We start from the raw sequence: 13,922 nt of genomic DNA, 5'->3' as shown, positions 1-13,922 counted from the left end.
ATTTTAAAAACAAAATAAAGAGGGCAGGGGTAAGAGGAAAAAATGAGAATCAAGACTTGTCATGTAGAGGTACAAGATCCCAACAATGAATGTAACTGTACTGTATCCCTAAAACGTACCAATAAACTCAATTAAAGCTCAAAATAAAATAAAATAAAATAAAATAAAGAACTGAGAGAGGTTAAATAACCTGCCAAAGGCCACAAGTGGAGCAAGGCACAGAGCTGAGAATCACTAACTTCTGGCCCTCTCCTCCATACTATTTCAGCATCATCCATCCGAAGACATCCCTAGAAGGTGCAGGTGCAAATCCTGACGACCTGCATGACCTTTGACAGGTTACTGGTGTGTGTGGGAGGGCAAATTCTGAGTCTCAGTTTCCTTATCTGTAAGACGGCGATCAGGAAGCGTTTGTAGTGAGGCTTCAAAGGAGACAATGACTGCAGAGAGCTTAGGACAGAGCCTGGGACACCCGGGATGCTCATATTAAATGTGTGTCATCCAGCTTTGAGGTTTCCTTTGCAGATTCACAATGCACATTTGCAAGTGAAATACTCCATGGAGGAAGGGAGTAGGTTCTGCTTTGAATCCCCAGGGCCCCGACAGGGAGGAGGTATGCATTCAATACATGTTGAGTATTTCCTTGGCCTACTCTGAGATCTGGCCTCCCTTCAAGTCCTAGCTCCCAGCAGTGGACCACCTGCCCCCAGCAGCACCCCCCCCATCTAGGGCACACCCTGCCGGGGTCGGATCCAACCTCGAGTCAGCCTCCACCAACCTCCTTTAGCATCCAGCCCAGTGCCATCAGGGTTTAGCACGAGCCTTGAACGTGTTTTTTATCATAATCTTCATCATCATCATCCATCATCATCATCATCATCATCATCATCATCATCATCATCATCATCTGTCACTCCCTCCCTGCTCCACTTTTCACTACTGCTGCACTAGATCAAGACTGAGACTGAGGTTCCTTCCCTGCCCTCCTGGAACTAAATGTCCCCTGTGTTGTTCTACTGTAGAAGTGAAGAGTGCAGCCCGAGTTGAAATCTAAGCTCGACTGCCTACTACCGACATTTCTTAACCTTCTGTTCCTCAGTTTCTTCATCTGGATAACGGATCAGGATGAAACATAGCAATCAGGCAGTGAGGTGTGCCGCAGGTAAGTGCTATGTAACCCTGATATCTGTGCCCACACAGCGTGGCGGCAAAGCCCCCCCGGCACCCCACCTGGAAACGGGCCAGGTGCCTGTTTGCAGGAGCCTGCATTTGGTTTCAGGCACTGGCACCAGTCGGTGACTCTGACGCCTAGGATCAGACTCGGCAGACACCCTTTCCTGCCTTGGTCCCCTACCATGGCTGGGCAGGGTTTGCACGACATGAGCGCTCATGGTAAATGGGTCACTTTGAAATGATTTTCGGGCTCCCCCAGCAAGGTCCCTGCAGGCAGATCATTGTGTCCTGGCTCTGCACGGGAGCCTGTACACTTTCAGCAAATGGTGGTCTGCCAAATGCAAACCACTGGGGAGCTGTGAAAGGCAGCAGCGGGAGGCAGAAAGGACTCTGCGCAGGGAAGCTCAGTCCAGGGGTGCCACTTCCTGGCTGCGTGACCTTAGATTAAGTTCTTTAACTCTCCAAGCTTTATCCTGCCCAGGTGGGATTTAGGGATACATCACCTCCCTTTTAGAGTTGATGTAAGGCTCCAATGAACAAGAGAATGGATATAAAGTAATAATAGTAGTTATCATTGCAGTAATGACAGCTAATGCCTCTTCAACACTTATTAGGTGCCAGGAACTGGTTCTATACACTTCACATGCATTAACTTTAAAAAAGTACTTATAAAAGCCCTAAAAGGCACATGCTATAAGTATCCCCCTCAGAGAAGTTCAGTATCTTGCCCGTATCGCACAGCTAGCCCACAACAAAGCTGGCATTCAAATTCAGGCCACCTGGCTCTGAAATGCAAACCTGCCAAATGCCACACAGGTGGTGCATGCCTATTATCCTCTCTACTTGGGAGGCTGAGGCAGGCGGACTGAAATTTAAGGCCAGCTGGGCAACTTAGCAAGATTCTGTTTCAAGATAAAATTTCAAAGGGTTAGGGATGTAATTCAGTGCTCCCTGGGTTCAATCCCTAGTGCAAAGAAATGAAAAAGCCACATAGATCTCGACTCCTAATACTCTTTCCTTGCTGTCTAGGGCCTCTTTGCTATGGACTAAATACATCAGTCATATTCCCACCCCTGGGCCTTTGCACCTGCTGTTTCCGCTACCAGGCGTGCTCTCCTCTACAGACTCACTCACATTTCCTTTATGTTTTTATTCAAACACCACCTTCTTTTTTAGCACTTTTCACAAATATCTTTCTCACCCTCCTCCAGCTTCTATCCACACCCCGTTTTATCTTTCTCTTTAACACATACCACTTCCCAACATATTGTATTTTATTTATTTGCTTATTATCTGTCTCTCCTACTAGCAAGCAAGTTCCAAGAAGACAGGGATTTTCATTTTTGCCCACTGCTGTGTCCCAGTACCTAAAACAGTGCCTGGAAAACAGCACACATGAAAAAAACGTGTGTTGCCCTAATGAATGAATGTTGAATGCTGCTCCCAAATGGGGAGCTCTGTACCAGTGTAAAGGACTTTGATCTGACCCAGATTCTGCGTTCCTGACAGCTGACCAAGGCCTGAGCTCGGCACCCCCTGGCGCGGTGCCCGCACTGTCACACAGCAGGGCACGCCTTGGAAAAGGGCTGGCAGCATAGGCAATTTAACGAGACCATTTCAAAATTAAAAGAATAAAAATGGTCTGGGACGCAGCCCAGTGTGAAGGCCCTGGCTGGGTCCAATCCCCAGTCCCACAACTCCCTCCCTGCCATAAAAAGAAAGAAAGAAAAGAAAAAGGGCTGGGAGTGCCCATCCTGGCCTCAAGATCCATGGACCTCCGTGCACCGGGAGCACAGAGGAGTGATACAGGCCAGGTAACTGGGGCAGGGCCGCAGCAGACCCAGGCTCCGGCGCGGAGCAGCCGCCATGACTGCAGGAGCCCGGCCACCCAAACTCCTCATTCTCTTCTCCCCCTTTACCTGCAGCCCAGGCACTCCAGGGGGGCCCGGTGGTCCAGGGATACCCGGTGGGCCCTGAGGAGGAGGAGAAGACAGACTCAGAGCCCGCTGACAACTCTGCCTCATCGCTGAGGGCAGCAGAGTCAAGGGCGGGCAAGCCACAGGGCGCTGGCAGACGAGAGAGACAGAGACAAGCGACACACACCTGTGGGCCTGGCTGCCAGGAGCTGCCCATCCAAAGTCCAGGAGCACCCTGGGTGGGAGTGGGGGTTGCAAAAGAAGGGGAGTGGTTATAGGCAACGTCCACACCAAGCGCAGGGCTGCGTGGGGAGGCAGCTGGCTGGGGTGCAAAACCCTGCAGGGCCTTAGCACGCGGGGCACCAGGTGAGGCTGGAAGCCAGGCCTCTGCCCCAGCAGAAGAGGTTCTCAGCTCCACTTACCGGCATGCCAGAGAAGATGGAGTCTCCCCGAGAGGGGCAGGAGCACTCCCCGGGTTCTCCCTGGGAAGGTGAGGACCTTGGTTAGATGTGGTGAGGATGGAGAGTCCCGGGGAAACTGACCGTGGGGGGCAGCGTGGGATCTCGAGGATGGGCCAGGGCTAAAAATCCAGGCTCTGTCTCTTACAGTGGTGCCCTTGGGCACCTTGTGGACTCAGCCTCCTTATCTATAAAATGGGGTAACTCCAACTGCACAGACTACCACGTGGATGGAACAGATTAACGTGTACAGGAGTCCTGCCACATGGTATTCAGCCAGCAAGGACAGCGACAGCTGTGACTGTCACCATTTACTCCTGCTGCTTTCTGCGGCCACCCACTGTACCCTTGCCTTGCTCCCCTGGGCAATGCCTGGTTTCCGCGCCCTTCTGTCACTGTCCCTATTTCTCTGTCTTCTCACTACTGCCCCTTCCTAACTTTCTTCCTGTTCCTTCTTCTGACCCAGCCCCCATGTGACAATGCAGCTGCCTCTAAGGGGGTCCTAGAGTTCTCTGGTCTCCTGTGATCCTGATTCAGTCCTGGGCCAGCAACCAATTGAAGTGAGGCGCCTCTGGGCCCCTGGATGGGACTGTACGGGCTGCTGATTCCCTCAAAGGAGCAGCTACAGGTCTTTGGGACTTACCTTCTCTCCTTGAGATCCCTTTTCGCCCTGTGGAGAAGGAACACAGGGAGGTGAGTAGGGAGGGGTGCAGAGGCAAGGCCAGCCATAGCCTCCTGCTCTCCGGGCTCCATACTCACTGGCATCCCTTTGGCTCCCGGAAGCCCACTCTCTCCTCGCTGTCCATCACGGCCCTGAAGGGAGAAAGCCCAGCGTGAGCAAGACTGGACAGATGCTGGCCATCTGGCCTGCCTCGGAGAAGAGCACTAGGACAAACAGCAGTAGCGCCAGGCTCCTAGGCACCCGCATGCTATAGGGAAAAGAGGAAGGAGGAGGAGGAAGACTGGCCTTTCCTGAGCACTTTGGGAGCCAGAGACCAAACTAAGAGGCTGTCAAAGAACAATAAATGGAAGCCCCAGGCCCAGCCCTGCAGGACCCTACAGGTGAGAAAACAGGCTTAAAGGAGTTTCATTGTCAGCACAACTGCACCCAGGTTGGTCTGGCCCAGAGCCCCTACTCCCTGTAGTCCCCCTTTAGTGGCTGATACACATTTTCTCTGTCACAAAAGTTACCTCTGGGGACTGTGACTGAGCTAAGGAGTTTCAGTTCCTATTTTATCAATAAGGAACAGAGCCAGTGTGAGACAGGCCTGGGAAGTCTCCCAGATGGGACTCTGCTCAAGGGGAGGCCTGGCGAGGGCTTCTGGAAGGGACGGTGCAGAGCGGGTGCCCCCACAGCTGCCCTCCTGTGGGGCCTTCACATCTGGGATGTGAAGCTCCCCTGTGGTCAGGACCCCTTCTCTGCCAGGGCTCCCAGTGGGGACAATGCAGACTGGTTCCCCAGGCCTGGGCAAATCCCTGCCCTCTCTGGGCTTCAGGGCACCCTGGGGAAGAATTCACAAACTGATTCACAAACTGGTACAGGAATTTTTCTAGGGATCCACAAAGACAGGAAAAGATATTGTTCACTGGGCTATTTTCAACATTACCAAAAGCTCAAGAAAAATTATACCTTTGCCCATGACCCAGCATGGCACAGGCTGGCTGAAAGGTGGCATTCCTTTGATTTGTGCTAAAATTATATCATCTTGTAAAATTCTAGTGGGTTCACATGGAGTAGAAGCTGACTATTAGACAGATTTTTGATGACTACAATGAGAAAATGCACTTATTATTACTTAATCTATGCAATTTGTTCGATAGCCGCATCTTTTAAACATGGGAATCATTGTCTCGGGCAGCACAGAACAGAACCTTTCCCTCCTCGGGGGTCACTCCAGTGGGCAGCACTGGTTAGAAGGTCTCCAGAGACTCTAGGGTGTGAAGTAGACGCCTTTGAGTCAGAGAGACAGGGCCTCAAGTTCTCGGTTCCGTCCCTCCCTCCCTGGCCTTCAATTTCCTTATTTAGGGAACAGGACAATAGCTGCAGTTCCCTCACGGGGCTCTGCGAGATGGAAGTGAATTTCTGGGTGTTCAGAGCTCAGCGCAGGGCCTCAGCGTGGCTACTGCTCAAAAAATGGTAGTCAGCACGTCTGCAGAAGCTAAAAGAGTCAACTTCAAAGTAGAAACGAGTAGAAGGGCACTTACTGGAGGCTGGGAAGGGGAAGGGAAAGGGAGAAACAGAGGGAGGTTGGATAACAGGTGCCCAACACAGTTAGACAGGAGGGATGCTTTCTAGTGCTCTCTGTGGCACAATAGAGAGACTACGGTTTATAACCAACTATTAGATATTTGAGAAGAAGTAGAGGGTTGGAGATTGTAGCTCAGCGGGGGAGCACTTGCCTGGCATCCTGAGGTCCTGAGTTCCATCCTCAGCACCACAAGAAAAAAAAAAAAAAGCGGAAGAGAAGATGAAGGTTCCCACCGCAAAGAAGTGATAATGGATAGAAATGCTAATTATCATGATTTGTTCAGTACACATCGTATTTATGCACTGAAATATCGCACTGTATCCTGTGAGTATATGCAATTGTCACTTGTTCATTAAAATAAGAGTATTTCAAAGAAAGAACAGAGGAAAAAATGGCAGTGATCATTATTGTTATTTAAGGACTGTCCCCAAACAGGGCTGGCTGGGCTGAGGCTCCTCTCCTCCCACGCCTGCGCCGCTCAGATAGGCAGGGTCAGCTCCCTGCCCTCCTCCCCATAGCAGTGCTGTGGTCCCAGCAGCGTCCCCAGCATGGCACATGGAGAGCACACTTACTGGAGGCCCAGAGATGCCAACACCGGGAGGTCCTACTGGTCCTTTTGCCCCTGGAGGTCCCTGGGGAGGATAAGGCACAAAGGTCACAGGAGCAGGATGTGAAGCTGGCACAGCCCAGCAGGTGAGACAGAGCGGACCTGATCTCAGGCAGCCCCCTTTGATGGGTATCACTAAGGCCCATGTTCCCTGCACCTACCGCCAGGCTACTCAAAACCCCTGAAGGCCCAGCACCCCAGGAAACAGAAGCTCACCTGGGCACCCTTTTCTCCAGTGGGGCCAGGGGGTCCCTGAGGTCCTGGAAATCCCTGCAGCCAGAAACACAGCTCATTATGTTTCATCCCAGAGTGGCCCTTCCCCTACCAGCCTCCTTTGGGCCCAAGGTGGACATACCTGAATGCCAGGCAGACCCTGGGTTCCAGGCTCTCCCTGAAAGTCGGAAAGGCAGACTGGGCCATGGCAGCCCAAGACAATCTGCCCCACTGGCTGTACCCCATTTGTAGACCTGGGGGGGCATCTGCCATGTTAAATTCAGGGGAGTTCCCCAAGGAGACCCTGAGGGGCAGATAAAGGGGGGCAGACAAGAGCTCCCTGACAGAGCATGGGAGGCAGGGCTGCTGCCTGACCCCGGGCCCAGGGCTGTGCCCATGAATACCGGGGACAGGCAGAGCTTGGTGATTTGGCGGGCTGATGGGAGTGGGCTGGCTAACAGAAGTGTTAGGGAGAAGTAGGAAGACAAAGCTGGAGACTCACCTGGGGCCCCTGTGCTCCCACTCCTGGAGGCCCTGGCTCTCCCTGAAGAGGCAGAAGGGCAATCCCAGCTCGAGATCTGTACCTCACGGTTCACCCATCTCCTTAACCATTTCTTTCTCCACCTTCCCCGTCCTGGGCCTACCTCCAATTCCCAGGCCAAGGCCTTCAGCCCACCTGGGGTTTCCCCATCCTCACCCCCACACAGCTGCAGCCGGGTCCCCATACCCACACATACCTGTGAGCCCTTCAGTCCTGGGGGTCCTTGAACTCCTGGTAGACCAGGCTTGCCCTGCAAGGCACAAGAGGGCCCTCAGGGTTCCACGGGGTGAGGGGGACAGAGGAAGAGAAGGCACAGATCAGGCAGGGAAGGACCGGAGGGCAGGCAGCTGGAACTCACCGGTTTACCTGGCCGACCTACACCTTCTGGTCCTTGCTCTCCTGGGGGGCCAGGCTTCCCAGGCAGTCCGGTCATATCTGTCACTGCCCCCTGCAGGCTGGGGCAGGCAGTGCAGGCATCACCCTGGTCAGAGAGGGAAAGTGAGGAGTTGGTGAGTCAAGGCTGGCATTCAGGCCAGGAGGAATCGCAGAATCCTGTGCCCCCTGCAAGCTCTGTCCTTCCACTGCCCTCTCCTCAGCCTGGGAAATTAGGTGCAATGAAGAACTCTGAGCCTCCTCTCAGTGATTCTGGCCTCCTTTGAAGCCCACGGTCTGCCCTCGAAGTCCTTTCCCTCATTTGCTCACCATTTGATTTCTTTCCACCCATGCAACAAACAGGCCCCTGACCTTTTCTCCTTTTGGTCCCAAGGGGCCTGGCACCCCAGGCTCTCCCGATAGTCCTGGACGCCCCGTGGTGCCTGGCCTTCCAGGGTCTCCAGGATTCCCAGGCTCACCCTGTAAAAAGTAGAGTTCAAGAAGGGTAGGGATGGCCCCGCTGGGAGCAGGTTGCCCCTGGGGATGCTCAGACACTCACAACTTTCCCCAAGGTGGGGCACGGGGCTGGGGAGGGAGTGGAGAGTGGGCCCAAACCAATCGGGAGAAGGAGGCAAGAAGGGCCTCTGAGAGGAGCTGCTGCCCACCTACCCAGATGCCCACCCGGCTTCTCTCACCTTCTGCCCCTTCAATCCACGCTCTCCGGCCTTGCCCTGAGGAGAAAGCATTTCCCACAGCCCTGAGTGCCCAGCACAGTGTTAGATCCCCAGAAACAAAGCAGATAGTCTCTGCCTCGTGCCAGTGAAGTGACCTTCTGTAGTGAAGAGGAGACTTGCGCCAGACTGCCTGCCTGTGTGACCTGGCCAAGTCATCTCATCCACCCCAAGCCTCAGCTTCCCCGTCCTGCAAATGGGGATGATTAGCATAGCACAGCTTCTGCCCCACAGGGTCCCTGTGAGTTCAGACGTGCTGGTCTGTGTGGAGCAGTGTGTGGCACACTGCGACCACAGGCTGTTCACTGTGACTATCAAAGTGGTAACAGTAATGACACCCACAGCCATAACAGTCCTTTCTTCAGTATCAGCCGTGTGCCACTCAGCTTTGCCACAACACTACGGGCAAAACACAAGGCCCAGAAGACACAGGTTACTTGCTCAAGTCCCAGTCTGGTAAAAGGCAGAGCTGGGATCGGAATCCAAGTCTGCCTGGTTTGGGATCAGTGTTCCCTCTGCCTCCTCTGTTCTCTTGGTCCCAGGACAAAGGGCAGAGGCCGGTTGGGGTGCCTTTGGCTGGAGACAGAGCACTGCTGACCCCGGCACACTCCCACTACCGAGGGAGGGAAGAGTTGCAGGTGGGACCCTGCCCATGTCCACTTTCAGAGGCCCTGGGGACTCACCTGCTTTCCTGGCAGGCCAAAGCCTGGAGGCCCAGTCTCCCCCTTCTCTCCAGTTGGGCCGGGCAAGTGTACCACGTGGCGATCCCCATCTTGAGGCTTGGACAAGGCTGAGCATGGCTCGCAAGGCTCGCCCTGCCGAGCAAAGATGCTGGGTTAGGGGTCCCTAAGTCCTGGTCTCTAAGGCTGGGCTTGGAATCTGAGGCTGCAGAACGCAGCTGGCTGTGACATGGCACTTCTGCTGGCCCAAGGGTATTTCTGGAAAGATAGTGGGAGCATAAAGAAGAAACAAGGACAGGGGCCACTTTGGAGAATCTTGACACCATGCTAAGAGTCAGACTTTTCCCTATAAGCAGAGAGAAGGCCCCAGGGTTGGAGTAGAGAAAGTTGCATGTGGGGGATGTGGACTTACCTTTTCCCCTTTGGTGCCTGTTGGTCCAACTGGACCTGGTGGCCCCTACGTGAGAAGAAGCCACACGTGATGCCCAACGTCAGCCTGGGCCTCACAGAGGCACAGCCCAGCCTATCCACTCCCAGGAAGAGGGTAGCACCTCCCACTTTTCCTCCCCTGACTTGCTGCCATCCAAAGCCTCCTTACCGGACTGCCAACAGGCCCCGCCTCCCCGAGATTACCCTGAGAGACAAGCAGATAACATATAGTCAAATGGCAGGTGAGACCTGGAAGGACTGTGGTACAAAGTCAAGTCCCAGAAGGACTATAAGCAGGGAAATAATGTAAGCAGAGCTCTTTTGTACAAAGCCACGTTAGCTACAGGATGATAATGAATGTTGAAGGCCTGTAGTGGCCACAGAGGCAAGCCGGGGGCGGGGGGTGGCTGATGCCATCCCGGTGAGAAACGACGGGGACCCAGACTAAGGTGGCAGCGGCGGCGGCGAGAGCAGTGGAGGTCAATCGGAGCGAAGCGAGGGAGCTGTCGCCGGCAGAACTGCAGGACCTGTGGCTGGGGTGGGTGGAGGGGATGACGCTGTGGCGAAGGGAGGAGTCAAGGATGACGCCAGGCTAGGAGCTTGGGGACCTGGGCATCTACCCTTTGCTGAGATGGAAAAGACTAGAAGAAGAAGCAGGTGTGGAGTGGGGGAGCAAAAGCTCCATTTGAGAAGTGCCAAGTGCGGTTTGCCTGTTGGAATCGATTCTGAGCATGTATCTCAGTGTTTCTTACACTTAAGCTCTCGTACACACACAGAACCCCTCATTTGAGTAACACTCCATTAGAGGTTCAATGCTGTCATTTGTCTCTAATGCGATCATAAATACAAATGTTAACACGGGCACTGAAATGGAGTGACCCGGGTGAGTAGTGAAGATTACAGATTCTGGAGCCAGATTTCCTGGGCTCAAATCCCAGTTCTGCATCCAAACACCCGTGTGGCTTTGGGCAGTTTGCTAAGCCCTTTTGTCCCTTTTTCATCCATAAAATGGGAATAATCGAGTTCTTATCCCACAAAGTTTGGGGATGATAAAATTAATTAATATATGTGCAGGACTTGGAACAGTGCCTGGCACATAATTATCAGAAAAGAAGAATTAAATATTATTTTACTATTAGTCTTGAAAATGCCTGAGAATTTTAGGTTATCATTAAATTAAAAATACAGCACTAAGAAATTTTCTTGGAAAACATAGAGGCTCTTGGAAATAAATTATTTGATTCCAATCTGCAAAACAATGATGAATCAACTTCACTGTGAATTTACAGATTAATCTCTGCCCTGGTTCCAGCCCAAGACCACCCCCCTTCCTTGCCTCCTTGCCAAGAATCTCTGGGGTCCCTGGCCCTTAGCCCATGTCCCACCTTCTCTCCTTTCAGGCCTCTTGGTCCTGGAGCCCCAGATTTCTCCTGAAAAATAACCAAGATGGAGTCACAGCACCTCTCCACATTCACCTCTCCAATCTCCCAGTGTCCACCCAGAAAGAGAAAGGGATGATGGGAATTATGAATCCATATCCTGAGAACTGGACAGTTGTTTCTGTTAGGAAGGTGGCACTCTAAGATGCTGAGAGAAAGCTTCTGAGTAGCACAGAGATAGAGGCGGGGGAGAGCTGGGCAGGGGTGGGCTACTCACCAGAAGGCCAGGTAAACTGGAGCCAGAGGAGCCCACATCTCCTTTGGTCCCCAGAGAGGGCCCAAGATACTGGGCTTCCGCACCTAAGGTGCAAGATGAACAGGGCTCCCCCTGGACAAGAAAGAGAGGGGATCAGAAAGGCGCCCATGGAGGCAGAGCAGGCAACAGGGCATCACAGCTCCCTCACCTTCTCTCCTTTAATGCCTTGTATGCCAGGGTCTCCCTGCAGGGAAGAAATGGTTTGTAGGCTGCGACTGGGCATGTTCAGATACCTCAAACACTCTGGCCATATATGAGGACAGTTACGTGATACACCAAACACCCCGGGTCTTCACCCAGTCATGTAACAAGTGAGGGAAATGAGGCCAGGCTAGTCTACCCCAGTGGGAAGTTCCCGTACCTGATCACCTTTTTGTCCAGCACTTCCCAAGCCATCCTGAAAGAGAGTGTCTGTAAGAGTGGGGAGTCCAGGCCCGAATCCTGACACAGCCCAGCTTCACCCTACTCCCTTCCTTCCCCTCTAGCCAATACCCAAGTCTAGGGCCCAGCTTCACTCACAGTAAGGGATGGCTCCACTCCAGCCTGCCTAAAAGGCATTCTAAAGTTTCTTGGAGCGTCCTAGGAGGTTGCCACTGAGATGAAGGATGACACTCTAGCCCAGCCCTAAGCTCTATGGTTCAGATCTCAACCACCTACAGCCTCTACGCAGCATTTTTCTGTGGCCACAAGAAGTACCCAGGCTCTCTGTCTAATTCCTCTCTATGATCAATGTGGGTATGTGTGTGTGTGTGTGTGTGTGTGTGTGTGTGTGTGTGTGCACGCGTGTGTGTATAAGGGCAGGGTATTGCTTGCTCGGTGCTGATGTGTATACTGTATACTTACCCTGGCTGGGGCAGAATCCCCTGGTTCCCCCTTCGGCCCTGGCTTTCCAGGGAGCCCCACAAAGTTCTGGAACCCTTCAGGCAGTGTTGGGCACACTTCACAGGGATCACCCTAGCAGAAGGGGGAGACCATGAAAGGAAAGAGTAGAGCTGAGACCCTGGGGAAGGACAAGAGCCTCCCGCCCACATCAGCTCTAGCCACTGAGTGCCCTGTCCCCAGTATCAAAGGAGACAGCAGAAATACTGCAGGGTTCCCTGCCCCATTTAAACATTCATTCAATAGGATTCCTGGATATCACATGACTACAGCTTTGCAGCAGCCATCGGAAATGAATGTGCCCCATCACAGATGTGGAAACTTGGGCAAAGGGAGAAATGACCTGTTAGACTCATAAACTAAGTGGGTGGCCGAGGCAGGATATGAGCCCAACTGACCCCATGCCAGGCTCTTTATTACCAGACACACAGACACGCACGCACGCACACGCACACCACAGAATGGAGAAGGGACAGGCGTCACCTGAAGAAGGTCCTGTACCCTTAGTCCAGGTCGGTGATTGGGATGCTCAGCGTCATCTGCAGAGAGGGGCTCCCATTCTCATCCCAACCTAGCACAACCAGTCCCGAGACTCACCTTCTCTCCCTTCACTCCTGGCACTCCTGGCTTCCCCTGTTGGAGAAGAAGCAGGGAGCATGCATGAATGCCAGGGCGGAGGATGGTATGCCATCAGAGGCTTTGGAAGGGAAGCCCAAGTATGGTGACCAACAGCGCCTTCCCCCGAGCTGGGGTCACTCACAGGCTTCCCACCAGGGCCTTCCTTTCCCGGCACCCCGGAGCTTCCCTGCAAGCAAAAGAAAGGTTGGAGTGGAGGCTGCTATCCACCAGGTTCCTAGCCCATTCTCCCCTTCTCCATCCAGCCCCCTTTCTGGATGGCAGGATGACCTCTGCCAGCTCCATGTCTACTGGCTTGGTAAGTCCTCCCTTCCTGGCCCAAGTGGAAACGAGGCCTCAGTATCCCTTCTCACCCTGTGCAACAGAGGGGGTGACTTGAGGAACCTCAGAGGAAGCACAGCAGCAGAGGGACATTTCCAGGGCTTTCTGCCTATCGAGGCCAAGGCCCTACCTCAGGGAGCTCTGGGATGAGGACCCTCCCCACCGTGGGCCTGGCTAAGCCAAGCCCCCTCAGCCAAACCCCTGGCTTCTTCCTGGGACGGCCTTGCCACACAACCCCTCAGCAGTGAGCTCTCCTGCGCCCCATGCCCGTCCCTGCTTTTGCTTACCTTGTCTCCCTTAGGGCCTGGTGGGCCACCTGCCTCCCCCTGAGGGCAGAAACAGGGGGATGGAAGTTTGGGGGATTCGCTATAGCATAGTGAGATCTTTTTCCTCAACCCTCCTCCATCCAGGATCCCCTGGGACAAGGGTGCCATCCCTCCTGGTATGGAGCACGGCAGGAGGACAGACAGGAGGACAGGCAAGGACAGTACTCACAGGGGTTCCAGGCAGTCCTATCCCAGGGGGACCAGGGAGGCCGGGAGGCCCAGGCTCTCCTGCCAGCCCCTCAGGCCCTACAAAGCCAGGGTCTCCCTGGCACAGATGCAAATGGGTGTGAGAAAGCTGCCACTTCAGCCCTGCCACCCCCTCCCCAGCCCCCAGACCCACAACTCACTTTCTGCCCTTTGGGTCCGATCACACAGATCTCTCCTGGCCGGCCCTGCAGGGAAGGGGCAGGTGTAGGGACAGCCAGGGCCCTGGTACCTCCCTTCATGGGCCAGGTAAATAAATAGCGACATGTCCCACCCACTCTGCCCCTACCGAAAACCAGACCCTAGCCCAGTTTCCCAAAGCTATCAAATGTTCCCATTGGGACATCTGAGGAGGATCCAGGAAGCCTGGGTTCGGTTCCTTTTCTAGTCCCTCCTTGCTGCACCCTGAGGCAGGGCTCCTCCCCTCCCTGAGCCATGATGTCCTGTCTGAGTGAGAGGCGGAAGGTTGGATCGCCTGGCTAAATCCCGGCA

The 13,922-nt window shown here is 53.8% G+C and overlaps 1 protein-coding gene across 7 annotated transcripts in view; it reads right to left on the bottom strand.

Annotated features, from left to right (window-relative positions):
• Col16a1 (collagen type XVI alpha 1 chain) overlaps nucleotides 1-13,922 on the bottom strand; it is a 50,975-nt gene that overhangs the window by 25,183 nt on the left and 11,870 nt on the right. For 6 of the 7 annotated variants that reach the window (XM_010621595.2, XM_010621596.2, XM_010621597.2 and 3 more), the window contains 26 exons: nucleotides 13,574-13,618; nucleotides 13,396-13,491; nucleotides 13,188-13,226; nucleotides 12,704-12,748; nucleotides 12,541-12,576; nucleotides 11,908-12,018; nucleotides 11,426-11,461; nucleotides 11,213-11,248; nucleotides 11,026-11,136; nucleotides 10,755-10,799; nucleotides 9,539-9,574; nucleotides 9,353-9,397; nucleotides 8,944-9,075; nucleotides 8,225-8,260; nucleotides 7,902-8,009; nucleotides 7,516-7,638; nucleotides 7,354-7,407; nucleotides 7,119-7,160; nucleotides 6,759-6,794; nucleotides 6,620-6,673; nucleotides 6,369-6,428; nucleotides 4,307-4,360; nucleotides 4,191-4,217; nucleotides 3,512-3,571; nucleotides 3,277-3,324; nucleotides 3,093-3,146 (listed from right to left, as the gene is read on the bottom strand). In XM_010621595.2, the coding sequence (XP_010619897.1) occupies nucleotides 3,093-3,146; nucleotides 3,277-3,324; nucleotides 3,512-3,571; nucleotides 4,191-4,217; nucleotides 4,307-4,360; nucleotides 6,369-6,428; nucleotides 6,620-6,673; nucleotides 6,759-6,794; nucleotides 7,119-7,160; nucleotides 7,354-7,407; nucleotides 7,516-7,638; nucleotides 7,902-8,009; nucleotides 8,225-8,260; nucleotides 8,944-9,075; nucleotides 9,353-9,397; nucleotides 9,539-9,574; nucleotides 10,755-10,799; nucleotides 11,026-11,136; nucleotides 11,213-11,248; nucleotides 11,426-11,461; nucleotides 11,908-12,018; nucleotides 12,541-12,576; nucleotides 12,704-12,748; nucleotides 13,188-13,226; nucleotides 13,396-13,491; nucleotides 13,574-13,618 (1,569 nt within the window). The remainder of the gene's footprint in view (nucleotides 1-3,092; nucleotides 3,147-3,276; nucleotides 3,325-3,511; nucleotides 3,572-4,190; nucleotides 4,218-4,306; nucleotides 4,361-6,368; nucleotides 6,429-6,619; nucleotides 6,674-6,758; nucleotides 6,795-7,118; nucleotides 7,161-7,353; nucleotides 7,408-7,515; nucleotides 7,639-7,901; nucleotides 8,010-8,224; nucleotides 8,261-8,943; nucleotides 9,076-9,352; nucleotides 9,398-9,538; nucleotides 9,575-10,754; nucleotides 10,800-11,025; nucleotides 11,137-11,212; nucleotides 11,249-11,425; nucleotides 11,462-11,907; nucleotides 12,019-12,540; nucleotides 12,577-12,703; nucleotides 12,749-13,187; nucleotides 13,227-13,395; nucleotides 13,492-13,573; nucleotides 13,619-13,922) is intronic. The other variant, XM_010621600.2, reaches the window with a different exon arrangement.

Source organism: Fukomys damarensis, unplaced genomic scaffold (assembly GCF_012274545.1).
Source record: "Fukomys damarensis isolate Sample0158 unplaced genomic scaffold, DMR_v1.0_HiC HiC_scaffold_23, whole genome shotgun sequence".
Taxonomy (NCBI): Eukaryota; Metazoa; Chordata; class Mammalia; order Rodentia; family Bathyergidae; genus Fukomys; species Fukomys damarensis.
Note: the sequence above shows the minus strand (reverse complement) of the source record. Positions and strands in the feature narration are given on the sequence as shown.